This window comes from Panonychus citri, unplaced genomic scaffold, assembly GCF_014898815.1.
Source record: "Panonychus citri isolate SS breed McGregor unplaced genomic scaffold, ASM1489881v1 Contig00138, whole genome shotgun sequence".
In the NCBI taxonomy this organism is placed as follows: Eukaryota; Metazoa; Arthropoda; class Arachnida; order Trombidiformes; family Tetranychidae; genus Panonychus; species Panonychus citri.
The window spans coordinates 4,526,169-4,552,481 of NW_026515543.1; the positions used below are offsets into that span (position 1 = coordinate 4,526,169).

The window sequence follows — 26,313 nt, forward strand, 5'->3', positions numbered from 1 at the left end:
CAATTTAATTGATTGTTGTTCTTATCTTGATTTAGTTATGAGTAAGAAGAAAACAATCAAGAAATTTGTGTAACAATTAAAGTTAATTGTTGAATCTACTGTTTACCGTTAGATGGTGACAACAACAATCAACAGTGACAATTAACTTCTAATAAATGGATCAGTTAAACAGTTGGTGGATCAAGAGATTTACCAAAATGTGCCTATGGATTAACGGGAAATGTTTGGTAAGAGATGACAAATAAATAGAAAGAGAAAAGAAAGAAAAATGATGATGATAACCATGATGAAGATGATGGAGGAAGATGAAGGAGAGAAGATAAATGCTTGGATGATAATTTTTACCTGGAAAATGATACAAGGAGAAAATAAGAATAAGTTATTGTTTGTATTCTTATATATGAATAGATGGTTTTCTTTCATTCAGATATAAAGAAAGATGAAGATGAAGATGAAGATAAGTCTGAGAAGATGAGGATAAAAAGGTAAAATTGTTGAGAAAACTTTCACTCTCAATGTTACAGTTACGATTATTATTGTTACCTGAAAGAACCGTTAGATTTATGTAATGTCATTAAAAAGTTAACATTCTCTTCATAAGTTATTACCTGAGATGGATTAGCTTTTCTCGTAGCATCATTTCAATAGGAAGATTAGATGAAAGTACCGTTAGTTTTTTGTTCGAGAAAATTTTATCAATTAAAACTCTTGACCAATTTTCGTTCTTTTGGTTAATTTGGATATTTAATTTTTCTCGTTTAAATTGATTTAATTTTCTTTCTCATTATATTGATCGTGATTACCTTTGTTAATTGCTGGAGACTTCCGGTTAATTAAATTATATCCATCATCTGTTAATCATCTGTACACTTTTTCGTATTTTAATTGTTTGCTGTCAAGGTTAATTTGTTGATCTAATAATTAACTTTTTCGGTGAGAAAGGCAAAGTTAATTAGATAACCAATTGATGTTCCGATTCTAATTATAGTAAATTTTAGATTTAGTTTTAGATTCAATTGGAACGATGTTTTTATTTAATTGTTTTCTTTTTCTTTTTTAAATTTCCTAAGAGATGGCGCTGATTTCCAACGATCAAAGGATAAAATTAAATTCAATTTTTGTTCATCTTAATTGTGGTCAGTTTGATTTTTCACGATAAATTGGATTTTAATTCACTTTTATATAGTAAAGTTGTTGATAGAATACAATTAATTAGTGGGAATTGATATTTGGAGTCACTGGTTTTGATTTTCACTTTTTTCTGCTTTTTTTTACATTTAATTTGAAAGATTTTCACTTCATTTATTCAATTGTGAATTGATTGATTGTTTCATGTTTCATCCGGTAACTCATGGAATTCAATCAAAACTGGAGCTTCTTCATCGAAAAATTCAATCACTTCTTCCTGTTCCTCCTCTTGGACTAATGTTTCCCCGTCTTGAAACCAATCAGTAATACGAAGTGTATTGATCATACCCGATGAACTGGTCACTTTCTGGTAAATTATGGTCACTTGGAAGAAACAAATCAACAAAATTAAAGAACTAATCTTCATAATTAACATGGGATCAATTGAATTCTATTCACTGAACATTATCATCACAAACATCAGAATGAAAATTGGGTTCATTCAATCGGAGGCACCATTTAAATACCATGTTGATTGGGTAAACATTGAAGTGTGATTTAGCTGCTCAATTGATTAAAGATATTTATTCAAATTGTTACCATTGTTATTTTCTGAACCCGGAAACAATTAACTGTTAACTTAGTAGTAGTAAAGAGACAAAAAAAACTCGATCACTTTAATTCACTTCTTGTGATGAGGAAATGAAAATTTTACAAATTTCTCGATATCGTTTCAACGATATCAGAATTATTTTAGAATTGACAAAAAAATGATAAAATAAGTTAATTACAAAGTAAAAATGATTATTTCCTATCAAAACCATAACAATTTTCAAAATTGAGCCAATACCCTGATTTAAATAGATCTTCAGGAATCACTTTACAATTATCTAAACCATACTTATGGATTAAGGCAAAATCTACACAATTAACATCGGAATCGAGATTACAATCGACGCCATGTTTGGCATAATATCGTCGCAATATGCCTCTGGAACAATCTAGACTCGATGCACACTTTTGGAAATTAGATTTCGGTTGACCAGCGATAACCCATTGACCGTAGGTCACTTGTAATGGTCCACAAGGTCCTTCGGGATTGGAGCAAGTTCCTTTATTTGAACATGATTCTGTTGACTGTTAAGGGATAGAAATTAACATGATTAGTTTTTCGATTGATTTTTGTCGATTTTTTTTACAATTATTGTTACTTACCTCGCATAAACATGACAAACACTGATCGCTAATTGTTATCGTTATATTGGTTAAGTGCGGGGGTCGAGGATTCGAAGGAAGAATTGAATCTTCATTGTTTGAATTTCTAAATTCTAATGTTGGTACTGATGAAGATGATGATGGTGTTGATCTTTCGGTTAATCCACTATCTGGATTATCTCTATCGGTTATTATTCGAGGCGTTGAAGGAGTTGATGGATTAGCGTTTTCTGTTGGTTCGTTGTCGCGAGTTGTTGGAACTCTTGGATAATTGTTGACCGGGGTTTCGGTTGAGGTCAATGTCGGGGTTGTTGGTTGGGTTTGAGTATAAGTTCGAGGAGGATTAGTGCTAATTACTGTTGTTGGCCCGTCTGTTGGTCGACGACGTCCATTTCTAACTCCTCGTCCAGGTTGGGATGAAGAGCGAGGTGTTGATGGTCTAACGGTTTCTGGTTGATAATAAGAGACAGTTGGACTTGTGGGTTGAACGGTGCTGGTGATGTTGGTGGAGATGATGTTGGCTGAGTTTCGTATATGATAACTGGCGGTTTAATTGTTGGTGGTTGTGTTGGAATAAATGGTTTAGGTGATGTTGGGGCTGATGGTCGACTCCTCGAACTTGTTGTTCGTCTTGTGTTTGGTGGTTTTCGTCTATTTGAATCAGGAGTTGAATGAGATCTTGATGTTGGAATATTTGAAGGTGATGATGAAGATGAGAATGGAGGTGAAGGGACAGTCGGTGGTAGAGGTTCGTTTGATGGATACGAAGGATTCACTGATGGTTCATAAGGTGAGGGATATGATGGTGGGTATGAAGGTTCGAATGAAGGTTGATAAGAGGGCTCAAAAGCGGGTGAGTATGATGGCGGGTAAGATGGTGGATATGGTGGAGGCTCTAAAGGTGATGAATTGGCTGATGGAGAGATAGAAGGTGGGTTTGCTGAAGTGGAAGGAGGGGAGACTGAAGAAGGACGGGAAGATGTTGGGCGAGATGAGGATCGTGAAGGTGGACGGGATGAAGGGCGAGAAGAAGAAGGGGTTAAAGATGAAATCGGAGGTTGTGATGAAGGAGAAACTGGAGGTAAAATAGATGAAGAATCAGGAGTCAATGGAGAGGATGGAATTGAGGGAGAAACTGATGGCTGATATGAGGGAATATAAGATGGCGAATATGATGGAAAATCCACTGGTAAGGAACTAGAAGGTGAACTTGAACTCGGTGGCTGAGGAACTGAAGGTGTGCGAATAGAAGGTCGTGAAGATGAACGAGGAGCAGAACGAGATGAAGGTCGGGAACTTGGACGATTAGAAGGACGAGATGGAGAGACTGAGGGTGGAGAAGAATTTACATGAGAAGGACTGGTTGATGATGGAATCGCTCTTGGGGTTAAAGGTTGACGAGGTGGTTTTGGAACTGAATTCACTACACCATCATTAACGTAACCATCTTCATTAGTGGTTGAACCTCTGGTAGGAATCGAAACTAATGTTGGACCATTAGTCGATGGTACATAATACGAAGGCACATATGGAGCTCGAGAGATTCCGAAACCAGATTCAGCTCCAGGAATATCGTCAAAATCAACACGTCTATTGATATTCGGAATGTTTTCCCCTGAACGAATCGATGGAGGATCAGATCGACTTACGGAATGATTTGGAACTGGAGAGACTGAACCTTCATTTTGACCAGTTCGTCTTCGAGATGAACTTGACCCTCGATTTTGATTCTTTTTCTTCTTCTTCTTCTTCAATCGATGAGTTGATGATGATACTGGTGATGAAGATGACGAAATTGTTGGACCATTGACATGGACAGAATTACCTGGATTGTATGTGGCGTAATTTTTACCTGGATAAGATTTTGGCACATAGAGATTCGTGGATTGTTGTTGATCGTGTTGTTGGTAAGTATAAATCGATGGCGATTCGAGCGGTGGGTTAAGGACACACTGAGTTTGACTGAATGCTTGCCAATACTCTGATGAATAAAGCGATTGATCTGAACAACTATCAACACCCATACGATGAATAGCAGCATAATCGAGACAATCAATGAAACCATCGCCATTACAATCTCGTGAATATTTTTTCATATAGTTAATTATAACTCGTTCTGCACAAGCCTTGAGATTGGTACAAGTCTCGAAATCGTAACCGATACCGTTACCATCTTCCCAATAGTAACGAGAGATCTGATAAGGTCCACAATAAGAATTCAATCCTGATCCAATTGGACACCTTAAATTATTCGTATCACAATTAGATGAAGCCTAAAAGATTAAGAGAAATAAACACAATTAGATGAATAAGGAAACACACAATTAAAGATAAAATTAAGAAAATCAAATCAACTCTTACCTGACAAATACACTGAAGACATGAGGGGTCAGGTTGATCTCCGTTAGTTGATGAAACTATCGAGCAGAGAAACAGAATTGAATCAATAATTAAAAACAGAAAGTCGATTGATCAAAAGTGATTAAGAATTAAGATCGAGATTAATGATATTTAGAGTGTAAATCTAATCAAATTAGCGTCAAAATTAAAGACATTCACTGATTGATTGGTTGATTGATTGTCATTCTAATACTATCTCGTGTTAATCGCAGTTAGTTGATTAGAATTGAACTTTTAATTACTCACCTAATAAGAGTAAACATGAAATAATCTGAATTGTTGGAATCATTATTTTAATCCAATTGAAGGTGATCAACGGTTTCATCTAAGAAATTAAATGAAAAAGGTGAGTCTTTATATAACATCTCGAGTTGCCCTTTTCCTTTCTTACTCTCACTTATTCATCCTCATCCTCATCATTACCACTATCATCTTCATGATGATGATGAGCATCATTATCATTATTAGAATAAAAAACAGCTATAACTTCATCTTCCATCGGTCAAAGGATCCGGTTTGTTTTCGGACAACAGCAAGAAAAATACATTAGAATTGAGGAGAAGAGAAAAAGTTGCTTTTTCTTTTTCTCTTATTCTAAGGTCAATGATCGTTATTCTTTCTATAGAAATGACCTGATTAATGGAAATCACAATGAACTTTTCTATGGAAAACGTTATGGTTTCATCATGATTTCTCAAAGACATTGAACTATTCCTGAATTCAGCCTCCCTCCTCTCTCTCTCTCTCTCTCTCTCGCTCTCTGAATACAACAATGGCAATGAATCTTAAGGAAAAGAGGAGGAGAGACTAATCTTGTTTCAATTTCATTCCAAAACAATTTAACTTAATTTCTCATGCAAAATTATTCATTCTGAGTTGCGAATCTCAATTTCCCTCTTTGTTTTCTTCATACACAATTGAAAGTTTATTAACATTTGAAACTTTCAATCAATTTAAATATTTTCCTCTCTGTTGATTAAAATTTATCATCAAAATATCAACAATTTTAATCATCACAAGGAGAGTCAGTTAGTGTTGATTAATTGAGATGTTAATCTTAACAACCTTTTTCTCACTCCATGATTTAATCCATGACATTAATCAAATCGTAACTCTAATTAATATTATCATGTTAATCAAACACACACACACACACACAGTTACTCAAACTCTATCAATTTAATCTCGATGATGATCATCAATTAAATCTAATCTTAAATTAAAGTTTTAACACCAACAATCATGATCGCAATCAAATCTAATTGGGATATTAAACATTTCCATCAAATCCAATCAAAATGTTCATTGGCCTTTGATATTATGATCAAAACAAACGTCAAACTAATCAAGTAAATCTAAATGTAAACCTAACCCTTAACCCTAAGGAAACTTATACCTAAGGTTAACTAATGGAAATGAATACATTTGTTGCTTTTTATTATTTGATTGACCAGTGAGTGACCTTTAACTATGTTAATATTAAAAGGGGCTTTACCCTTAACCATAGTAATGAAATTACAGGTAAAGGAAAAGAAAAAGTTACTTTTATGATTTTCCTCAAGGAGTGGATGTTGATTTTATATCGCAATTTGTTAATCACGATTTTCCAATTACCCTTCTCGATAAAACACCAATGTTAATTCATTAAAATTACTAAATCATTTGAAAGGAAGGGTTAATCAAGTTTCTCACTCTTTTCCGTTACCAAATTGCACCTTAAATTGTTTCGCCTCATCAAAATAATAGAAAAACTTTTTCATCTTCTTAAAGGGAAACCAGTTTTCGTTTCTATATTAATTTAATACTCTTAATTTAATGATTATCATTAAATTGTGACTTATGGAAATGATTAAGATGATTATCAGCATGTCACCAACTCTGAAGATCAATGATCTTACCTGAGAGAGAGAGAGAGAGAGAGACTCAATGTAAAGATTATCCCTTATGAAGATAATCATCTGTTCAGGTTAACTAATGATTCTTAATTTGATATTTGATCAGTTGGTTAATTTCCACTAATATTTATTAACAATTTAACGTTACCTCAAACTAATTAGCAACATAAATTATATTTACTACAACTAATTAATCAATTTAATTGATTTTGTTTTCTTTCAGGTAGTTTTCAACTTTTACCTGTTCAAATGTTGTCTCATATTAATGAACAGACAATTAGTTAAGTTGACGAGTTAATTAATTGAAATTTACTTACCTTTTTGGTTTAATTGTGTTTCCAACTGATTTAACTTTAGGTTAGAACTTTAATTAACTAATCAAATCAATTTTGATCTTTAGAAAATTTGATGATTACAAGCCAGGAATAAGAAGAAAACAAAAACAATGTCAACCTTTACGGTCCAGTTTCTTAATTCTTATGCTTCGGACAGTTTGTTTTTCTTGTTTTCTTTTCACTCTGACCATTGGTCATCTTGTAGGTTGTTACTGGTCAGCTAATCCACTGGACATAACATTCACTTGTAAAGAAAAGCTCTCAGAGATTGTGAGATTGTCACACTGATGTGACAATCCATTTGCAAGGCGACAGTTAATTACCTTCAGATGGATTAACCTACAAAATAAGTAATCATAATAAAAAATTAACTTCATGATTGTTGGAACAGTTGATTGTTAAGATAATTAGTTTGCTTTTTCCTAGACTGATTTAACGATTTAGTTAACGTCTAATTGTTAAAATTAATAATTCCATGGTTGTTATCTTGCAACAATCAAAACTTGATTGCTCTCATTTGATCATCTTGATTGTTATCATTTAGTTGATCAAGTTGAAACCAATTAGTTTGTTTTTTGTTGATAATTTTTCTCAAAATTTTGTTTACTATTTGTTGTAATTTTTTTTACAATCAAATGATAATTAATCAAAACTATAATCATGTTAACCTAAACAATTAACATAATCAACTGTTCAGAAATTTATTCCTATTGAAAATTAATTTGCCGCAAGGTAACTGTTATGATAATCATAAATGCTAATAATGATTAGTTAATTGTTTGAGATGGTTTAACTGTCTAGTTAAGTTTTTCTTTGAAACTTTTACCTTTCTAATTGTTTACCAACTTGTCTTTAATTTTAACATGATTAACAAGATGATTGAAAATCATGTTCAGTTGATTTTCAACAATTAATCAGTTGAAAATCTAATTGTTTTCAATTTTAATTATTTTAATGTCAATGTTCTTGATCTCGCCATGAGAGATTATTATCTCTTCTTTGATTTACTCTTGATCAACTTATCAATTTCCATTGATTTCATTTAATTTGGTTCACAATTAATTCAATTCGTAACTTTGATCAACCGTTAATGAGAGAAACAGTGTCGCCATCTGTTGGTTGGAAAAAGTAATTTTCTAAACCGGTGTTTACATTTTGGTCTTTGGTGTTTTTTTGTCTTCTCTTGAATTTTATTAGTTCAATTGTGATCAATTTTTGATTAAATTTCTGTTTAATTTTGATTGTTTTTGATTTCCCACTCAACATTGATTGTAGATCTAATGGCCAAACCAGTGAAAAATGTTGATTCGAAGAAAATTGTAAGTAAAAAGTTGATTTTTGGGATAATTTTTCTATTTTCTTTAATGAATAAAATTCTAAGGTGTTTTCATTTGATTATCTAATTGATTGGATTTTTTTTCTCTTTTTCTTCCTATTTTTTTCACTTTCCAGAGTTCAGACCTATTTAGCTTAACATATGGTTCTTTAGTGTTCCAATTAATCAAAGATTATGAGAATCCGGAAGATGTCAACAAACAATTGGAAAGGATGTAAGTGTTTACATTTGGATAATGATTCAAATTTCTCTCCGTTGATTCTAATTCTTTTTTCTCTCTCTATCAATCAACGAATCTATTACACATGATGATATGAAAAATGCTACAAAAGTGGTTATAATATTGGCCTTCGTTTGATAGAAGATTTTCTAGCCAAAACAAATACCCCTCGATGCTTTGATTTCAAAGATGTTGCCGATAAAATTCAATCTGCTTTCCGAATGTATCTTGGAATTACTCCTTCAATTACCAATTGGAGCCAAGGAAATGATGAATTCTCTCTGACATTAGAAGCTAATCCATTGGCTGAGTTTATCGAATTACCCGATCACCTTATTAACCTGAGATACTCCAACATACTACCTGGTATTATTCGTGGCGCTCTAGAGATGGTAATTACTTAATTTCCTTACTAAATTCATAGGCAATTGTCTAACATTCTGTTTTCCTTTTCTAATCATAAAACTAAATTTAGGTTCAGATTGAAGCTAAAGCTTGGTTCTTGCAGGATTATCTTAAAGGAGATGCTACAACTGAATTAAGGATCAAATTTATCAAAAAATTGGAGGATGTGATGCCTCAAGGAGAAGATTAATTGTAATAATCAACATCAATTTAATTGTTCTGTTCGGATTCTCGTTCTTTTTACAAAATTCTAAGCACTCACATCATGATCGAATCACTACTCTTTAAATTATCAATGATTCCATGAGTGATCAAATTGTATTCCTCTTATTACACAATTACTACCCAATTAATTAGTGATTTATCTTTGGTCTTTTTTATATTATTATTACTATTGTTTTATTAGTACCCATTCCAAACTTAATCTTGTTTTCTTTTTGTATTAATTGTCTCTCAATCAATGAAAAAAATTCATGTAATTTAAAATAAATAGAAAATCAAATTAACTTAATTTCCAATATTTTCTCCAATCATTACAATCAAGATGCTTTAGTTGAAATTTTTTTCCACCAGTTGTTTAATCAAAATTCGGTTGAATTTGATTTGATTTTGAAAAATTGATTCAAAATTGTAAAACGTAATTGGATTAACAAATTGCTCGTTGAATACAGTTGACAATTGGTCCTTAATTGCTTAGATGTAAACTATGTCAGTAGCTGATTAGTTTAATTCAGAAATTGTCAATTCAAAAATTGATTCAACTTGCTAATCATTTTGTTTTTCATTTCTAACTACCATCATTAAGTGTTAATTTGATTAATTGTGCCTTCGAAAGGATAATTAACTAATTTCTCACAATCTAATTCTACTACAATTATGGTTATCAAAGCTCGTCGTCGATATTTGTTCAACTTTGGTTCGAAAAGTCGTCTTAAGATCAATCGTCCGACTCAAGATTACGAAGATAAAGTGACCATACCAGTGACCATTATCCAAAGGAATAGTAAGTTAATTAAGTTAATCCAACTGATTTGGATCATGGAAAAGTTGATTGTTATCATTTAGAGTTAATTGTTGGAAATTATTTCATGAGAATCATGAGAATCTGAAAGATGTCGCCAGGACAGTCAGAGAATCAGAAGAGTCTCAATGAAGCCAAAAAAAGAGAGAGGAACCAAAGGATAAAGAGAGAAAAGAAAGAGACTGACTTTCGAAAAAAGCTCTCTCTCTCTTTCTCTCTCATTCCAAAGAAGATAAAAAGAGACAACTCAGAAAGAGAAGATGATAAGAGAGAGAAATAAAATTACCAAATCGAGAGAAGAGAAATAGAATTCAATTGAACCCGAGAAACGAAAGAGAAGAAGAGTAAATAAAGACAGAGAAAAGAAAGACTACCAAAAAACGAAGACAGAGGAGACGAAGAAAAGAAAGGAAAGGTAAGAGAGAGAGAGAGAGAGAGAGAGAGTTTCATCTTCCTCTTCTTTCTTCTTCATCCTCTTCTTTTTTTCTTCCATTAGTTGTTGACCCAAAAGAGAAAAACAATCTCAGGTCCACATGAGAAACTTGATCAGAAATCGAATAAAATTTGAAATAATTTTCTCTCTTCACCTACCTTTTTTATCTTCTAAAAATTTTCTTTTCTATTTGATATCAACACACATGAACTAATTGATTCTCCCAATCAACTAACGATAAAGATTAAGAACTTAAATACTAATAAATTCCCGAAAATTTCTCAAACAACTCAAACATTAGTTTTTCTCTGTTCAAGTCTTTTAATATTGAAGAATATTTTTTTTCTCTTCTCTTGTTATTGTTTTTTCTCTGTCTACCTCTGTCTTTTTTTCTCTGTGTAATTTTCTCTCTGTTTGTTGTTATTTTCTTTTCCTCATGTTTTCCTATTTATCTTCCTCTTCTTCCTCTTCGAATGTTATTAAACGAATAATGATGTGATTCTGTTGTCAAATTCTCATCTCATCCAACATCACCTTCTCCTCATCTTCTTCTGTCTGTGTTTCTTTTCCTTTGTCATTCATGTTCTTTGTTCTAATCCACACATTAAGTGTCTTCTTTAGTTGTGATCACTTTGTGTCAACATCAATTTAATCTCCATCATCGAACTCACCAAAATTCGAACACCTTAATCATATCCGTTCGTCTTATCGTCGTTCACCAGAACCTTTTCCCTTTCCCCTGTTCACCTTTTCCAAACTCGACGAAATGTTTTCATTTTCACTCTAAAACCGATCAAATCTTAATCCATCTTAATCTCTAATCTTTAATTTCTCAACATTCGAAAATTGTAAAATTCTTATAATGTTAATCAACGATTTTCTTTCGAGTATTTGAATTGAATTACATGTTGTAATCTCTTCAATACCATGAATTGGTGGTCATCATCATGTCGACTTCAGTGTTACCGTAATGAAATTTGTTCGAGAAATTACAGGTAATTGTTATTCTATTCCTCAATTAATCAGTGAAATAATTAATCTACTTCTCTTCCACTTTACAATTAACAGAATTGATTGGAGAAAGTAATAGATTTTTTTTCTGAGAAACAAAAGCTTCTGATTATTGTTGACACTTTCTACTTATTTCATATTATTATTAGAACGAAAAAAAGATTCTGATCATTCTGAAGATGAAGAATGAAGATTATTATCATGATTACCATCAGTGTGTATCTTTATCATCATGATGATTATAACAAATGTCATATTTCACTTAGATTATCATCATGATTACGAATCACCTGAGATGTTTCCAACTATCATGATCTTGGTGAATTTTGTATATTCACAAAGAGATTCATTTGGAAACTGTAATATCAACAAGAGATGAAGAATAAGCCTAATAATTTGTTTTCGTTGATTAAATGATAGACAATCAATTCTCACCTTGCATCCAAATCATTTTAATTACTAATCAACACACACACATACACAATTCTCATCAAATTAATTTCTCATTCTCTCTTTTTTTTCCTCCTTTTTTTGTTATATTCCAAATCTGTTTTAATCATCATCATCATCATCGATTCAACTTGATGAATACACATTGACTTTTCTCATTCATTGAAACTGTTTGTCTTGTTATTCATTTTGCTGGTTAATTGTTGTGATTAATAGATTCCAATTCTACTAGTGAACGGAAAAGCTCACCACTTTTGGGAACATGTTTACGACGATCATCAACCGATAGTAGTGGAGCTTATTTACCTTGTTCAACCCTCGCCGGTGAGATTAGTGGAAGTGCCAAAACCTCCGATATCGGTAATTGTAGTTGTGATCAACCTGAGAGTTCAAAATCTCACCAGCAACAATCAAATTCATCATCACCAAGTAATAAATGTCTTCATCTAATAGTAATCATAATAACCATCCCGATAACCAGGATCATGATTCTGAACATGATAATATTTTCCCTAGTGATAGTTGCCTTGTTTTACCCTTAATTGTAACTTCCTCTTCCAGCCCCTCATCCCATGAAACCGTTTCCACTTCCAATTTAACCTTAAACACTACTGCATGTAACTCTAATTCAGTTTCAAATGATCTAATTACCACTGATAACACAATTAACGATAATATTCACGATGAAGATGTTAAATTTCTTAGTTATTCTGTCCTTGATTTTCCCTTCCAAGATGGTTCCAATTCGAGTGGTCATCGTGTCCACCATTCTCATGCATCGGCCACTTTAATCTCGACAACTTCCACCGTCATCAATGGTTCCACCAATAGTCCCAACTCATCGCCAAGTAAATTAATCCGATCATCTGGACGACGATTACAGTCCATTTGGACGGCGGTCAAACGCTTTTCACCGGTTAACCGGCTTAAAACGGGTTCACCATTGTTGACCAAGAAGAGGAAGACATTTGAACAAGCCTCGAGGGTTTGCCTTTCCCACCCTGATCTCAGTGTTCACGATTTATCTTCCGTTTGTAAGCCCCGATCTCGAGATGATTTGGACATATTGGCCATCAATAAAGCCGCAGCGGCTGCAGCCGGAGCCATTGGAGTGACCAGTGGAAGTCTAACTCAAAAAGATTCAACTTCATCCGATCAGTTTGACCTCAGGTCAGCAATTAGACGACGTCATTCATTTACTCGAGATCGTTCAGATGAAGAAATAATTAACAGTTATATTACCTCAACACCTAAAAAATTGGTAAGTCAATTTAATTACAATTCCCGATGATTTACAATCAAACATTAACCATATGTGAAGAAAATCAAACCCAACAATTGATGACGAAGTAAATTAGTTAACCAGATAGATACGCAATTAAAACCTATTGCATTATGATAATTGTTGGTGTTAATGATTAAGTGTTAATTTCTGCTCTCTTCCAGTAACAATCAACTAATCAGCTTAGAAATTAAATCAATAATTTTCCTTTACAATTTATCACAATCAATATTTTACAATTAACTCCTACAAGAAAATAATCCAATGCCTGAGGCAATAATGATGAAACTGTTTACCCTTTTATATTGTGATGATTAGCAACAACTGATTGATTGATTATCCCTTGAAGGCTTATTGTTTCATGGATTAAATTTGCAAATAAATTACAATCAACTTTGTAGTGATAATATTTTGTTAACCTTGAGATTAACAATCAACAATGATCATGTCATCAAAAGTGATCAACTATTAATAGACATAAGGATTAACAATGAAGACAAATTTAAATCACTAGGATTTACATTTGCATGAGAAAATAATTGATTTTAACAAATATAATTAATCTTCAATCAATAATTAATCCTTTAACTATTCAATCGTTTACCTTTTAATCTGATTAATTAATTTACTGAGATGATTAGGAAAACCCATTGACCATTGAACTGAATTATTGAAACATGAAAAGAGGAAACAATTTTATTGATTATCGATTCAAATTAAAGATAAACAATTAACATAATTTACCGTTAATATTAACATTGAATACGATGTTCAATTTCATCATCTAATTCCCGATGGATAATATTTGCTTTTCCTTTAATTAAAAACTAAGCAATTTAACTTAATTCCAATTAAAGATAATACCAAGTAATTGACCCTCACAATCAAATGCTAACATTTTCCCTGAAAGGATTTGAAAGTCAAATGAATATTTTAACAATAAGAAAGAAAATTCAATTCCATAGATGATAGAAATTTTCTCATGGTTAACGATGAAAAGGATTCTATCATGATAATAGATTGAAATTTATTCAACATCATATCGAACTCCTTAAAGGGTCACAATCCTTTTCATCTGAATATCAGAACTTTTGAATTGATGATGAATGTTCATGAATATGAAAGGTTCACAATTGTTGAAGTTTTCAAGAAACAAAAGTTTCATGTAAAAAAAGTTCCAATGTTAACATTATCACTCAATAATCACCAACCTTGACAATCCCATGACAATTAGGTTAACACTTACTTTGTATGTATAACTTGATAATCACCTACGAATGCTACATAGATGATGAAATGAACTTCAACTGACCATTAGACATCGAATCCATAAGCACGAGCAGCACGTTCATTTTAACGTGACAAAGTTATAACAAAGTTCAACAAACGATAATCTGAATCTGAAGAGTTGAGCCTTGAATTTAAGCTCTACTTTGGTGAAGATAATTTCACCGATTTTCTTGCTCTTTATCCTCTTGGTATTAACTAAGTGAACATGAAATTTTACTATTATCTTTTCAATGTAATTCTTTAACTATAATTGAGCAGTTGATTTGAGGAAATTGACCTTGGGACGATTCCAATGTCAAAACCAGAAGACCTAATGATCTGAAACCGATTCTGAATAGTCCAAGATTCTAATTCAAAGTGCAGCGGAAAGTGAATGTCTAAGGGACAAAAAGGTCATCGAAGATACAAAAAAAGTTCTCATCATTTTCTTCAATGAATTTAAAGTTTCGTTTGAAGAACAGAATCTATTTCATTATTTTGTTCATTCTACTGAAAAATATCATGGAAGTGATAATGTATGAACTCCATGAAAATACTGAGGAAAACAAGAGAAATGATCATATCTAACAATTTGTTTCTCTCTTCGTTGAACTTACTCATGTTTAGAATGAATTTTTTTCTAGTAAATACCTTTTTTCCATAGAATGTTATTATTATCATCTTATCATCTACTTGTCATCTTCTTATTTCACCTTTTCTCTTTCAATTTAGAACTCGAAATTTGAGTCGAAACTATTTCTTCTCAACTTACATCTTCCTCTTCCTCTTCCTCTCTAACTATTACATAGACTTTACCTTATTAATTTTGATTGTTTTCGACAATTTAATTCAAGTTAACTTTATCTCCATCTCTCTGTTCATGTTGATAGTTGATGTTTTGTCTGCTCTTTTTTCATTACGATTCATCAATAACAATTAACTAAATTAACTGGATAATATTAATACCTTCATTTATTTTCATTCTGTTTCCGTTCATTTCCTGAATTTCATTGGTAATACTTTGTGGGAGGTTGATGATTCTCATCATTATCTATCATCATCTTAAACTTGATATTGTGACTTACCGATTGGTAATATTATCGTTTTATTGATTAGTCTTTTTTTTTCATCTTCCATTGATTATAGTGGGAGTTTTTTTCTCCGCCTTCATTAATGATAATTATCATTATTTAGAAAAACACATTTTGACTCGAAAAAAAGTTCGAAAATCAATTTAATTGTCAACTGATCGTTTTGATAATTTGAAAAATAACGGTAATCGTTTTGATCAATAGTTAATACATTTCAATGATGAACCAATTGTAATCATTGTAAGATTTTTAATTGTCTTCCCATTGATATTTACACTTACAATCAAAATGTAGACTTGAGACTCAATTAACACCAATTCACCTTATAATTAGGCGAAAGTAATTAACTAATAACAGTAAATCAATTATATATTTTTTCCTCCACTGATCATCTGAATTTTCATTTGAAAGATTAACTTAATTAGATCAACTCAATTAATCAAATGTCTGTTTGTTTATATTATTTGTCATGATTTATTAATTGTTTTTGATATTTTCAGTAAAATATATTTCTCATGATGAAATAATCATGATTAAGTAATTGCTTTAAGAGTAGATGGTCAATGTTGGTCAATTGTTTTTTTTTCTCATTCTTCCTAATCATTTATAATCATTTTATTATCTCTGATAACAAAATGCTGATTAATATAAAGTTCTGAATGAATTGTGAACTGAATATAATGATGAAAATTTCCAATGAACTTTTTGTTGTGAAAATAATGATAACAATGAACAAGAATCAGAGTTTCCATGTGATCGATGAAAACAAAATAATAACTATGGTGAAAAACGAGTGAAACTTTTCATCTGAATCCGATGATTCGAAGCAGCATAATATGAATCTATCTTTTCAGAAATTCAGAAGAGTCTGTTCATGATCCATGATAAATGATGATGATGATGATGATGATCTTTCTCTTTCTCTTTCTTTTTCTTTCCTCTTCTCAGACTGAAAAGTTCTGGCTATTCAATGATTCAATTTCCTTAACTCATGAGTACCTTTCATATTATATTCAATAATTTTCAACAATAATCTTTAGATAATATTATTACCATGTATCTGTATGGAACTTTTTTCTCCACTAAATTTAATTGATCATTTTTCCAGAACGTTTCCATGGTTACCAATGTTCTGAATTCTCTGTCAATTTTTTTTTCTCACTTTTTTCCCTCTTGATTATCATTAATTTACTTTCTACATTTAATTATTAACAACAATTTAAATTGTTCTCATTGTATTATCATCAGATTTTGGGTTAATTGTTGTCGATTCTAATAGACTTGATTGTTACCAATCAATCAGCTTGATAACAATTTAATCTCATTGGATTTTAGTTTAGTTTCTTTGATTGTGATTAACTTTTTTCATTCAACTTATTAATTATTAATTAGATTGTTATTATTACTATGATGTTGATATTAATTATTTAATAACTTGATTTGAAATTATTATCATCTGATTAAATTATGATTCTTGAGTTACTTACGATTTATTTATTCATGGTTTGTTAAGTTAATTTGTTGCAAGTCAAATGATTAACTTTTAATTGTTTAGGTTTGATCATCATCATTCTTGAATATGATTAGATTTAACTTTGATTATATTGTACAATTAATTAATTGTTCAAATGGGTAACAATAGATTGATACAAATGGTTTAATCAATCAAATCAGTTTGTTATTTTTTTTTGCTTAACTTTCAGTTTGTTAATTGATTAGTTGGTTTGATCATTAAATAGTCATGACTCATTCCTAACAATTAACTGACAATTAAGAGCTGATTGATTATTTAGTTTCTATTGCAAATAATAATAATATTTACTTTTATCTTAATTACCTTGATCATGTCAAAGTTTATTACGCTTTTGAGTTTTGATTAACTTAATTGTAGACAAACTTAAATTGTCGACTACTGGGAATTGTAATGTTTCTGACAAGATTTTTAAACACAATTTAATTTAGCTGATTGTTGGAAAAGGTCATTCTGGTCATTATGCTACCATTGATTTTCAAGGTCATTTGTACACATAGTATTTAATTCAGTCTATGACCTTGACCTTAATCAGTAGATTTAAATTGAAAGTTGATCAAGTTGACCTGATTTCTTTGTGGTTAATTGTTTCCTAATTGTGGGCTAGGAAAAATTTCATCAATATTTTGGTAACAATCAATTGTTGGCTGTCTTGTTGATCATAATTAATCCAGTTTGATTGGCATCACTAATTAAACATTTAGTATGATTTGATTATTAACAATTGAGTGAAGATGAGATTTGCTAGTTTTAATTTGATTCCTGTACTCAGATTATTACCTTGACTTTTGATCATAAACTTCATTTCCTCATTATTATTAACACAATTAACAGTTGATCATTACAATTAACCAGCTTAACTATCACCAAATGTTAATCAACTATGTGAAAATATAACAGTATTACAATATAACAATTGCTATTGATATCAACAACAATTAACACCAACAAGATGTACAAAAAAAGTTATTAATCTGAATCATAATTTACCAGAATTGATTGTTACTCTAATAATTAAGGTGAGTGTTTAAATCGGGATTATAGTAATCAATTAAACCCTTATTATAACCAAGTTAATTTACTTAATGCCAATTGACAATGATGTTGATAATTAACTTGATCATCAAGGTGCAGGTGATCAAATTAATTGTTAATCATCATAGCAAATAATCAGTTAGTTGATCTAGAATTTACAAATTGTTTCAAATTAGTTTTCCTTAGCTCGTAAATTACTATTAAATTGTCACAATTAACTTAATTATTTTAAGGATAAAAAGTCCAATAATTCAATATGTTAATCAATAAAAAAAATCAGTTAATTCAATTCATTAATTAAACATTTTGTATCGATCTAACAATTAGAATGAGAAAATAAATTTTTCGTTCATCAAGACTTGATTAACTTTCAAGACTTTAAATGATTAAGTTAATTGTCACAATGAAAACTTTATATGTACATGTAAGTGTCCTTGGAAATGTTAATTATGATTAAACTTTTGGCAACAACAACAATTAAGTTAATCATTGCCAAAGAGTAAAATATTAATACTAAGTAACCATTTTAAGCTTAATTGTAATCAAAAGCAAAATTGAGAAATTAAATTTGAACACTTTTAATCAGTTGAAACAATCGAAGCGAAATCTTTATAAATAATCAAGTAAAACTAATTAAAACACAATTACGATTAATTTTTGATCACCAGAATCAAAGATAATCCATCTTGATGGGTTTTGTTTCATGAAACTCAGTAAAGACAAAAGAATAACAATTTTATCATGTTTACTTCATGATGGAGATAAAGATCAGATGAGAAAAAGTGAAAAAAGTTCAATAATGATCTCAATCTATTTAAATCCAGTGTAATCAATCAACTCACAGGTATCACAGGGATCATGATGCTGAACTTTTCTGTTCAGAATTTAATGATAACCAGAACAAAGAGAAAAATTTACCATGAAAATTTCACTTCGAACCTGAGACAATTAAATTGTCATGGTTGTGAATGATCATCAACACCGATGGAAAATATTATTTACTGAATGTGACACAAATCAACTGGACATTAGGATGATTACTTTTGATTGTGATTAGTTTCATTCTGCCTCTTGATTCCAGGGATTCTAACCAATCAGATTATCTAATCATAAATCACGTCAAGTTTGTTTTTATCAGAATGATAATCATTTTGATCATTAATAATTTTCAATATCATTATAAAGATTAAAGTGATTAACGATTAACATGAAATCTGTTAATCAGCTCAATAGGTAAACGTAAAAAAAAAGTTCAATTGTTTTTTAGGAACAATTTATTGATCCAGTTCTCAATTTCTTGATTTAATCTCAATGATTTGATTAGAGAAATTGATTAAATCGATCTCGATAATCTTATTGATTGTTTGACATCACAAAATCAATCATATTTCTTTACGTTGATTCACAATCAAAGGCGATCACATTTCCTGTTAATCAATCTAATTGTTATTAGATTATTGTTACTCAGAGACTTTGTTACTCGTTGGTAATGTTACGTTCATATATTAGAAATCAAATTTGATTGTTTGGATTAATTTTCTGATTGTTTTGATTTTATGTTCAATTTAAATTGTGGTTTTAGGTTAAATTATCAATATGATCATAATTGATACTGAAGATGATGTAAAGGAAGTGACTTGTAGAGGAAGAGGAAGATGATGATCGACTGATTTGAATTGAGTGGATAATGATGACATTTACATGATTAAATTGCTATTGCTCAGTTGATTAGTGGTGATTAGATTATTGTTAAGATGATAATCATGATGACCACAAGTGAAACAATTTAGTTGGTGACTTTCTTAGTACTAGTGATTAGTATTTTCCAATAACTTTTTTTTCAAACTTCTTTCTGTGTATTTTGTGTGATTAACTTAATTATCTAGATAATCATTGATTGATCATGATTGTAAATAACAATTTGAACAAAAAATATTACATAATTTATGAGGAATCATAATTATTACACAACAATTACAATGATAACCACAGGAATCACATCTAATTGTACTGAATCAGCTAATCAAATGGAAATCAAGATGATCAAATCAAACACTCATCGTTATCATTATTATCCTCGTCATTCACATGAATGGGTTTGTTGACCAATCGACAATTTAAAATTAAATCAAATTTGTTTGTCCAATTACAATCATCTGATAATCTAATTCGTGACTTATCATTAATCACAATTATTAGATTGTTAAGTTTTCCTGACATTTGATTTTGGTTGCGTTTTCTTTACACTTTTTCATTGGTTAATCATCATCGATTATTGTTATGATTAAATCACGACTTTAATTATTAATTTTCTATCAAATTGAACAGGATGATTCGGAGGAACGTCAAAGAATTGATCAATTCCGTCAACATCCATTTTATCAACTTGAAGTTCACCTACAATCAGCTAATAACCTTCTAGCTAAAGACAGTTGTGGTAAGTTAATCAATCAATTATGTAGACGATAATTTAAATCACTCGTTGATCATCATCTTATTAACCATCGATGGTAATCATTTGGATGGTAATTCAATTATCGATTAATTTCATCTCAATCAATAGTAAAGCGCATTAGTTATCAATGATTAAGCTTCAAAGCATTTCAATTATTAACCATCATGAGAATTACTTATTACCTTTGATTCAGTGGATTTTGCATCTCATGAATCTTTTTTTTTCTTCTTCCAATTACTGAGATTAACTGAATGGATTTATCTTAATCTCTCTCAGGTACCAGTGATCCTTATGTTAAATTCAAGATTGGAAATAAACAGTTATATAAAAGTCGAATTATTCCCAAAAATCTGAACCCGATTTGGGACGAATACACGGTTCTGGCCATTGACGATGTTTTCCAACCTTTGATGATTAAGGTTTACGATCATGATTTCGGATTAACTGATGATTATCTTGGAACTGCGATTCTGGACTTGACTAGATTAGAGATTAACAAGTGAGTAGTAATCAGTTAGAAATAAACAATTTATATGTTGATCATCAAACGAATCACTTCCGTCAAGAGTCTTGTAGATAGTTTCGATTTAATTTGTCCAACTAATTAATTCTAATCAAATTTCAAGTTGATCATTTATTTGTTAGCATTTTAAATTCAATTATCATTTACAATCAAATCTCATATTCAGCTAATCAGAAATTGTTTTTTTTTGTCTCTAATCAAATGAAAAGATGAATGTAATTGATTTAATCAGGAATTGAAAAAGATGAGAATTAATTATTTTAATTATTCAATGGAGATGAATATTATATCCATAATATTTAGCTTCTAATTAAACAATTAAAACATTTAAATCAACACTAATTATCATTGTAAATATCTAATTGTTACACAAGTTTGAAAGTTTGATATTAGACACGCAATCAAATTAATTCAATTTGTTACAATTTAATCACTAATGATAACATGACACAATCTCAATAATGATTAATTTAATAGAAAGGTAAAAAATTAAATTATCCAAGGCAGAGAAAGTTAAATTTTCATCATGCTGATAATTTATTAATATTTACCACAGAAAATGATCAAGTTAATTGTGATAATAATGATAACTTTTCACTCCAAGTGATGCTAATGATAGTTTTTACCTTGATTATTTCAATGGATTGATATAAATGTAACATACTTAATCTTAGACAATGAAAAGTAATCATTATTATCAATGATCAATGATGATGATGATAACTATTAAATTACAAATTGTTCAACTATTATTGATTGTGATTAAAAGTAGGAACAAAATTTATTTCCAATTCTCAACTTTGTATCGGTTACATGATACTTGCTATTGGAAATTGTTATTAGTATGAATTGATTGTTATCCAACCGGTGATGATTATATTTCCAATCTTTTAATCATTTTCCTAGTAAATTGATTTAATATCTTGTTCAGCAATTCACTTGGTTAATTTTGATTCTATTGACAAGATTTAACTTGCAATGAACAATCAATAAAAGTTAACAATATAATCACAATTACATCCAAATGATTGAGAACCAATTGAACCATATTAATTTAGTTAATTCTGATCTAATCATCAATTATAATGGATAATTCTTGATTGCTTGAGATTCCAATGATCCTTAAATCATATTTACTTGATTGTTCATTATATCAGAATTGTTATCATATTAATTTGATTGGATTCGTGACTTGGTTTCTATTATTATGATGATAGTTTTTTTTAAATGTTATTATCATCATCATATGTTGACGGTTACGATGATTAACCTGATAACTATTAATATTTACTTTCTGTTTATCATATTGATTGTTATGATTATCTCTCTTGATTAACTAGTCACGTAAATTGCTACTTGATATTAATTGTTGACAAAAAAAAGTAGTAACAATTTGTGTCCTCTCTTTTTTTTTAACCCTTAACAATTTATCACAATGATTATCGTAACAATTTAGCTGATTGTTATTAGCAAATAAAAAACGATCATCCAATTGAAATTAACATTGAATGATTTACTTAATTGTTTGTCTTGCTAATAATAAACTCAACCGTTGGTTAATAATTTTCATATTTTATATACATGTATAAGTTAACTGAGTTGACTATTGATTAATTGTTGTAAATTTGTTTTCTTTTTTCGCTGATTATATCAATTTTAGATCAACTGAATTAGAGTTTAATTTAACTGAAACCGGATTAGATGAAATTGATCCTGATAAAATTTGGGGACAAATTTACCTAACGGTTAATTTAGTGCCTCGAACTCAAGAGGAAAAGGAACAGGTAACGTAAATACAAGTTAATTGTTGATCATTAAGTTAATTGTCTCTCTCTCTCTCTCTCTCTCTCTCTCTCTAGTATTATCGTAAACCTTTACGTAATATCAATCTAAGTGCTTCCGGTGATACATCAACCAAGAAATTGAAGACACAACAATGGGACTCAGTTGTGAATATCGTTCTGGTTGAAGGTAAAAATTTAACTCCAAAGGACGAGAACGGTTTATCTGATCCTTATGTTAAATTTCAATTGGGTAAAGAAAAGCATAAAAGTAAGGTAAGAAGTGATTGTTACAATTTGATTTAATTGCTTGGTTATTATGGTTGATTTGGTTGATTTGGTTGCTTTTATTTACGTGATTTGTTTATATTTGAATGTGTAGGTTATTCCTAAATCATTGAATCCAATCTGGAATGAGCAATTTGATTTACACACTTTTCCTGATCAAAGTAAAGTGTTGGAGTTGTTTGTTTATGATCGTGATTTTCATGGACGTGATGATTTCATGGGAAAGGCAACAATTAACCTTAACAATTATAATCAAGAAGAGACTCATTCAATTTGGTCTGATCTTCAAGATGGTGAAGGTTCAATTTTACTCATGTTAACAATTAGTGGGACTCTTGGTTCAGAGTCAATATCTAATTTAGCAACTAGATCGGATAATACAAATCAAATTGAACAATTAAAAAGTCAATATGTAAGATGATCATGATTAGTTAATTTTGATTACCTCTTTAACAATTGTTTTCGCTTTCTAATTCTGGACATTCAGGGTTTGGTCAGATCGTTCAAATGTCTTAATGATGTTGGTTTTCTGGAGGTTAAAGGTAAATTCAGACTAATTGATCAGGCTAATTATTAAAATTCTCAACTAATTTTTGTATTCTCACGATTTTTAATTAGTATTTCGAGCTGAAGGATTAATAGCTGCTGATCTTGGTGGTAAATCTGATCCTTTTTGTGTAGTCGAACTTGTTAATGCTCGAGTTCAAACAAACACTGAATACAAGACACTTTGTCCTGAATGGAACAAAATATTTACATTGTAAGTCGAAAATATTACAATCAACTAATTGTTCATTAGTTAATTGACTAATCTAAATATCTTTTCACAGTCCAGTTCGTGATATTCACGAAGTATTGGAATTAACTGTTTATGATGAAGATCGAGATAAAAAGTTTGAATTTCTTGGTAAAGTTGCTATTCCTCTACTAAAGGTAAACACAATTAACTAATTACAATACAGTTTTGGATAATAATTAACTCATGTTTTCTTTAAATTAGATTGTAAATGGTGAGAAAAAATGGTTTCCATTAAAAGACAAGAAACTATTGAAACGAACCAAAGGTCGAATCTTATTGGAAATGACAATTTACTTTAATCATGTAAGAACTAAATTAACTTGTAATCATTTTCGTTTCTCTCTTGACAATTAACTTTACTCCTTTTATCCTTTCAGGTTCGTGCTTGTATACGCACATTTAATCCACGAGAGATTAAGGTTATCTCGGAAGTTTCGAAATTCAAGAAATCCATTTTCGTTCGTAACGTTTACCGAGTTAAAAGCCTCGCAATGGAAATCCGTCAAATCTACAATTGGATTAATAGTTGTTTCCAATGGGAAAATGTGCCTCGATCAATTATCTCCTTTATTACCTTTTTACTGATTACCTTTTATTTCCAACTATTTATGGTTCCGTTATTTTTATTGCTAATCTTTTTACGATATTATATTTGGAATAAAATTTCATCTTATTTTAATCCTAATCCGAGTTCCGATGAATCAGCTGATCTCCTTTTGGAAGGCGATGAAGACGATGACAAAGATCAAGGGGTAATTTTCAATATTATCATTTGATTGTTTGATTTTTCGACTAAGTAAATTTGTTGATTGTCTTTGGATGTTTGATTTAATTTAGGAGGAGAAAAAATCATTAATGGAAAAGTTCAATGCGATTCAAGAAGTTGGTGCAACCGTTCAAAATGCCTTGGGCATGATTGCCTCTTATATGGAGAGAGTTAAAAAGTTAGTTAATTGTTGATGAAACTTTTTCAATTGAAACTATTTGATTTACTAATTACTGTTTGGTTTCTTGGTTGTTTTTCAGTACTTTTAATTTTAGTGTGCCTTTTTTATCGTGGTTAGCGATTGTGGTTTTAATTGTTGCAACGATTATCGTTTACTTCATACCTTTGCGTTATATTATCATGGCCTGGGGGGTTAATAAATTCACTAAGAAATTAAGAAATCCTAATTACATATCCAACAATGAGTTGATTGATTTCTTATCCAGAATTCCTGATATCGATGAACTTGTAAGATTTTTTGTTTCTTTTTCTATTATTATTATTATTGATGATTAACTAATTGTTTTCTCTGTTTTTTTTAATTGCTCCAATAGGTGATGTATCGTGAGCTAAATGATGAGATTAATTCACCAAGTGATCAACTAATTGCTGCTTCAAACACTAATAGTAAACGGACAAAGAAACGTCAATGAGTTTTTGATTGCAAGTTAATTGTTTTCATTGATTGTAAACAATTTGGATTTAACTTTCAATCAGAAATCAACTTTTTCCCAAATCCAATCATTAACAATCATCTTAATTACTATCATTATCTTTATCGTCCACAAACAATTAATATTTCTGTTAAATATTATCCTCGCTTTCTATGCATTCCCTGTTGTTAATTGTTATTATATTAATTCAATTTAATTCAGTTAATTTTAACAATCGAGTTGAGAAAAAAAATACTTTTGTTTGGTTGTGATGAATTTAAAAAAAGAAAACACTTACTACAATTAACTAATTGTTGAATCTATAAGAGATATGATCAACTCGTTGATTGAGGTTAATTAATTTTCACCAGTTGTCTTTCCTTAATTGTTATCGTAAGAAACTAATTACAATCAAATTTGATTCCGTCTTGTTGTTAGAATTGATTGACTAACAATTAATATAATTATGATGATGATAAAACAAAACTGGATGAAAATGATTAAACAATCAACTATTTAATTAAATTAAAACACTTTTGATGAGTGAACATTTTTCCTGTGTGTTTTTATTTACATGTAAATAATTTGACAATTTAAATTGTTTCAATTGAAACTCACACACACACACACTGATTGTTTGAAATAATTGTTACACTTTAAAAATTATTATTATTTAATTGCTGCCTTTAAATTTGTTCACAATTTGTTAAATCATTTGACAATCAAATATTACATATAAACCGTTAATTTAATTTAATTTTGGTTTATAAATTGTGTTGCTAATTATCAATCACATTCTAATTTATAAAATGATTCAATTAACTTTTTATTGATTAATTTTGTTATGACAATTTAATTATATCAATTCGCCAACAATTAACAAAAGTTTTCAACTTTTCTTTAATTTCTAATGAAAATTGATTCATTATTTCAAATAAAAAGATTTTCCCCCAAATTTAAAACTCCAAAACTCACAATTTATTCCAATCGT

At 30.1% G+C, this 26,313-nt stretch overlaps 3 protein-coding genes across 4 annotated transcripts; 2 read left to right on the forward strand and 1 right to left on the reverse strand.

Annotated features, from left to right (window-relative positions):
- Window positions 1-1,778: 1,778 nt before the first annotated feature.
- LOC128393245 (adhesive plaque matrix protein-like) lies at window positions 1,779-7,270 on the reverse strand. The gene is given in 6 exon segments (XM_053353383.1): window positions 1,779-2,265; window positions 2,344-2,889; window positions 2,892-4,616; window positions 4,705-4,760; window positions 4,990-5,068; window positions 6,956-7,270. Coding segments are annotated over 5 exon segments (2,703 nt in total). The 5' UTR covers window positions 5,033-5,068; window positions 6,956-7,270; the 3' UTR covers window positions 1,779-1,932.
- Window positions 7,271-8,073: 803 nt separating this feature from the next.
- LOC128393372 (trafficking protein particle complex subunit 3-like) lies at window positions 8,074-9,445 on the forward strand. The gene is made up of 4 exons (XM_053353549.1): window positions 8,074-8,292; window positions 8,426-8,523; window positions 8,642-8,921; window positions 9,005-9,445. The coding sequence occupies exons 1-4, from the start codon at window positions 8,254-8,256 to the stop codon at window positions 9,122-9,124; spliced, it is 537 nt and encodes a 178-aa protein (XP_053209524.1). The 5' UTR covers window positions 8,074-8,253; the 3' UTR covers window positions 9,125-9,445.
- Window positions 9,446-9,608: 163 nt separating this feature from the next.
- LOC128393365 (multiple C2 and transmembrane domain-containing protein-like) lies at window positions 9,609-25,870 on the forward strand. 2 transcript variants are annotated; one of them, XM_053353537.1, is made up of 16 exons: window positions 9,609-9,937; window positions 12,066-12,278; window positions 12,584-13,110; window positions 20,386-20,494; window positions 20,789-21,011; window positions 22,696-22,819; window positions 22,895-23,092; window positions 23,199-23,516; window positions 23,592-23,646; window positions 23,723-23,864; window positions 23,935-24,037; window positions 24,105-24,206; window positions 24,281-24,655; window positions 24,741-24,847; window positions 24,930-25,137; window positions 25,224-25,870. In XM_053353537.1, the coding sequence occupies exons 1-16, from the start codon at window positions 9,811-9,813 to the stop codon at window positions 25,320-25,322; spliced, it is 3,030 nt and encodes a 1,009-aa protein (XP_053209512.1). In that variant the 5' UTR covers window positions 9,609-9,810; the 3' UTR covers window positions 25,323-25,870. The 2 variants fall into 2 exon arrangements, with proteins under 2 accessions (XP_053209512.1, XP_053209513.1); XM_053353538.1 differs by lacking the exon at window positions 9,609-9,937 and adding an exon at window positions 10,050-11,383.
- Window positions 25,871-26,313: the final 443 nt, after the last annotated feature.

Excerpts from the sequence above, each read along its gene's own strand:
- LOC128393372 (XM_053353549.1), top strand. The coding sequence starts at position 8,254 with ATGGCCAAACCAGTGAAAAATGTTGATTCGAAGAAAATT. Across the intron at positions 8,524-8,641 it reads AACAAACAATTGGAAAGGAT|TGGTTATAATATTGGCCTTC; the intron begins GTAAGTGTTTAC and ends ATGCTACAAAAG. Across the intron at positions 8,922-9,004 it reads TTCGTGGCGCTCTAGAGATG|GTTCAGATTGAAGCTAAAGC; the intron begins GTAATTACTTAA and ends AACTAAATTTAG.
- LOC128393365 (XM_053353537.1), top strand. The coding sequence starts at position 9,811 with ATGGTTATCAAAGCTCGTCGTCGATATTTGTTCAACTTTGGTTCGAAA. Across the intron at positions 21,012-22,695 it reads ACTAGATTAGAGATTAACAA|ATCAACTGAATTAGAGTTTA; the intron begins GTGAGTAGTAAT and ends TATCAATTTTAG. Across the intron at positions 23,093-23,198 it reads AAGAAAAGCATAAAAGTAAG|GTTATTCCTAAATCATTGAA; the intron begins GTAAGAAGTGAT and ends TTGAATGTGTAG.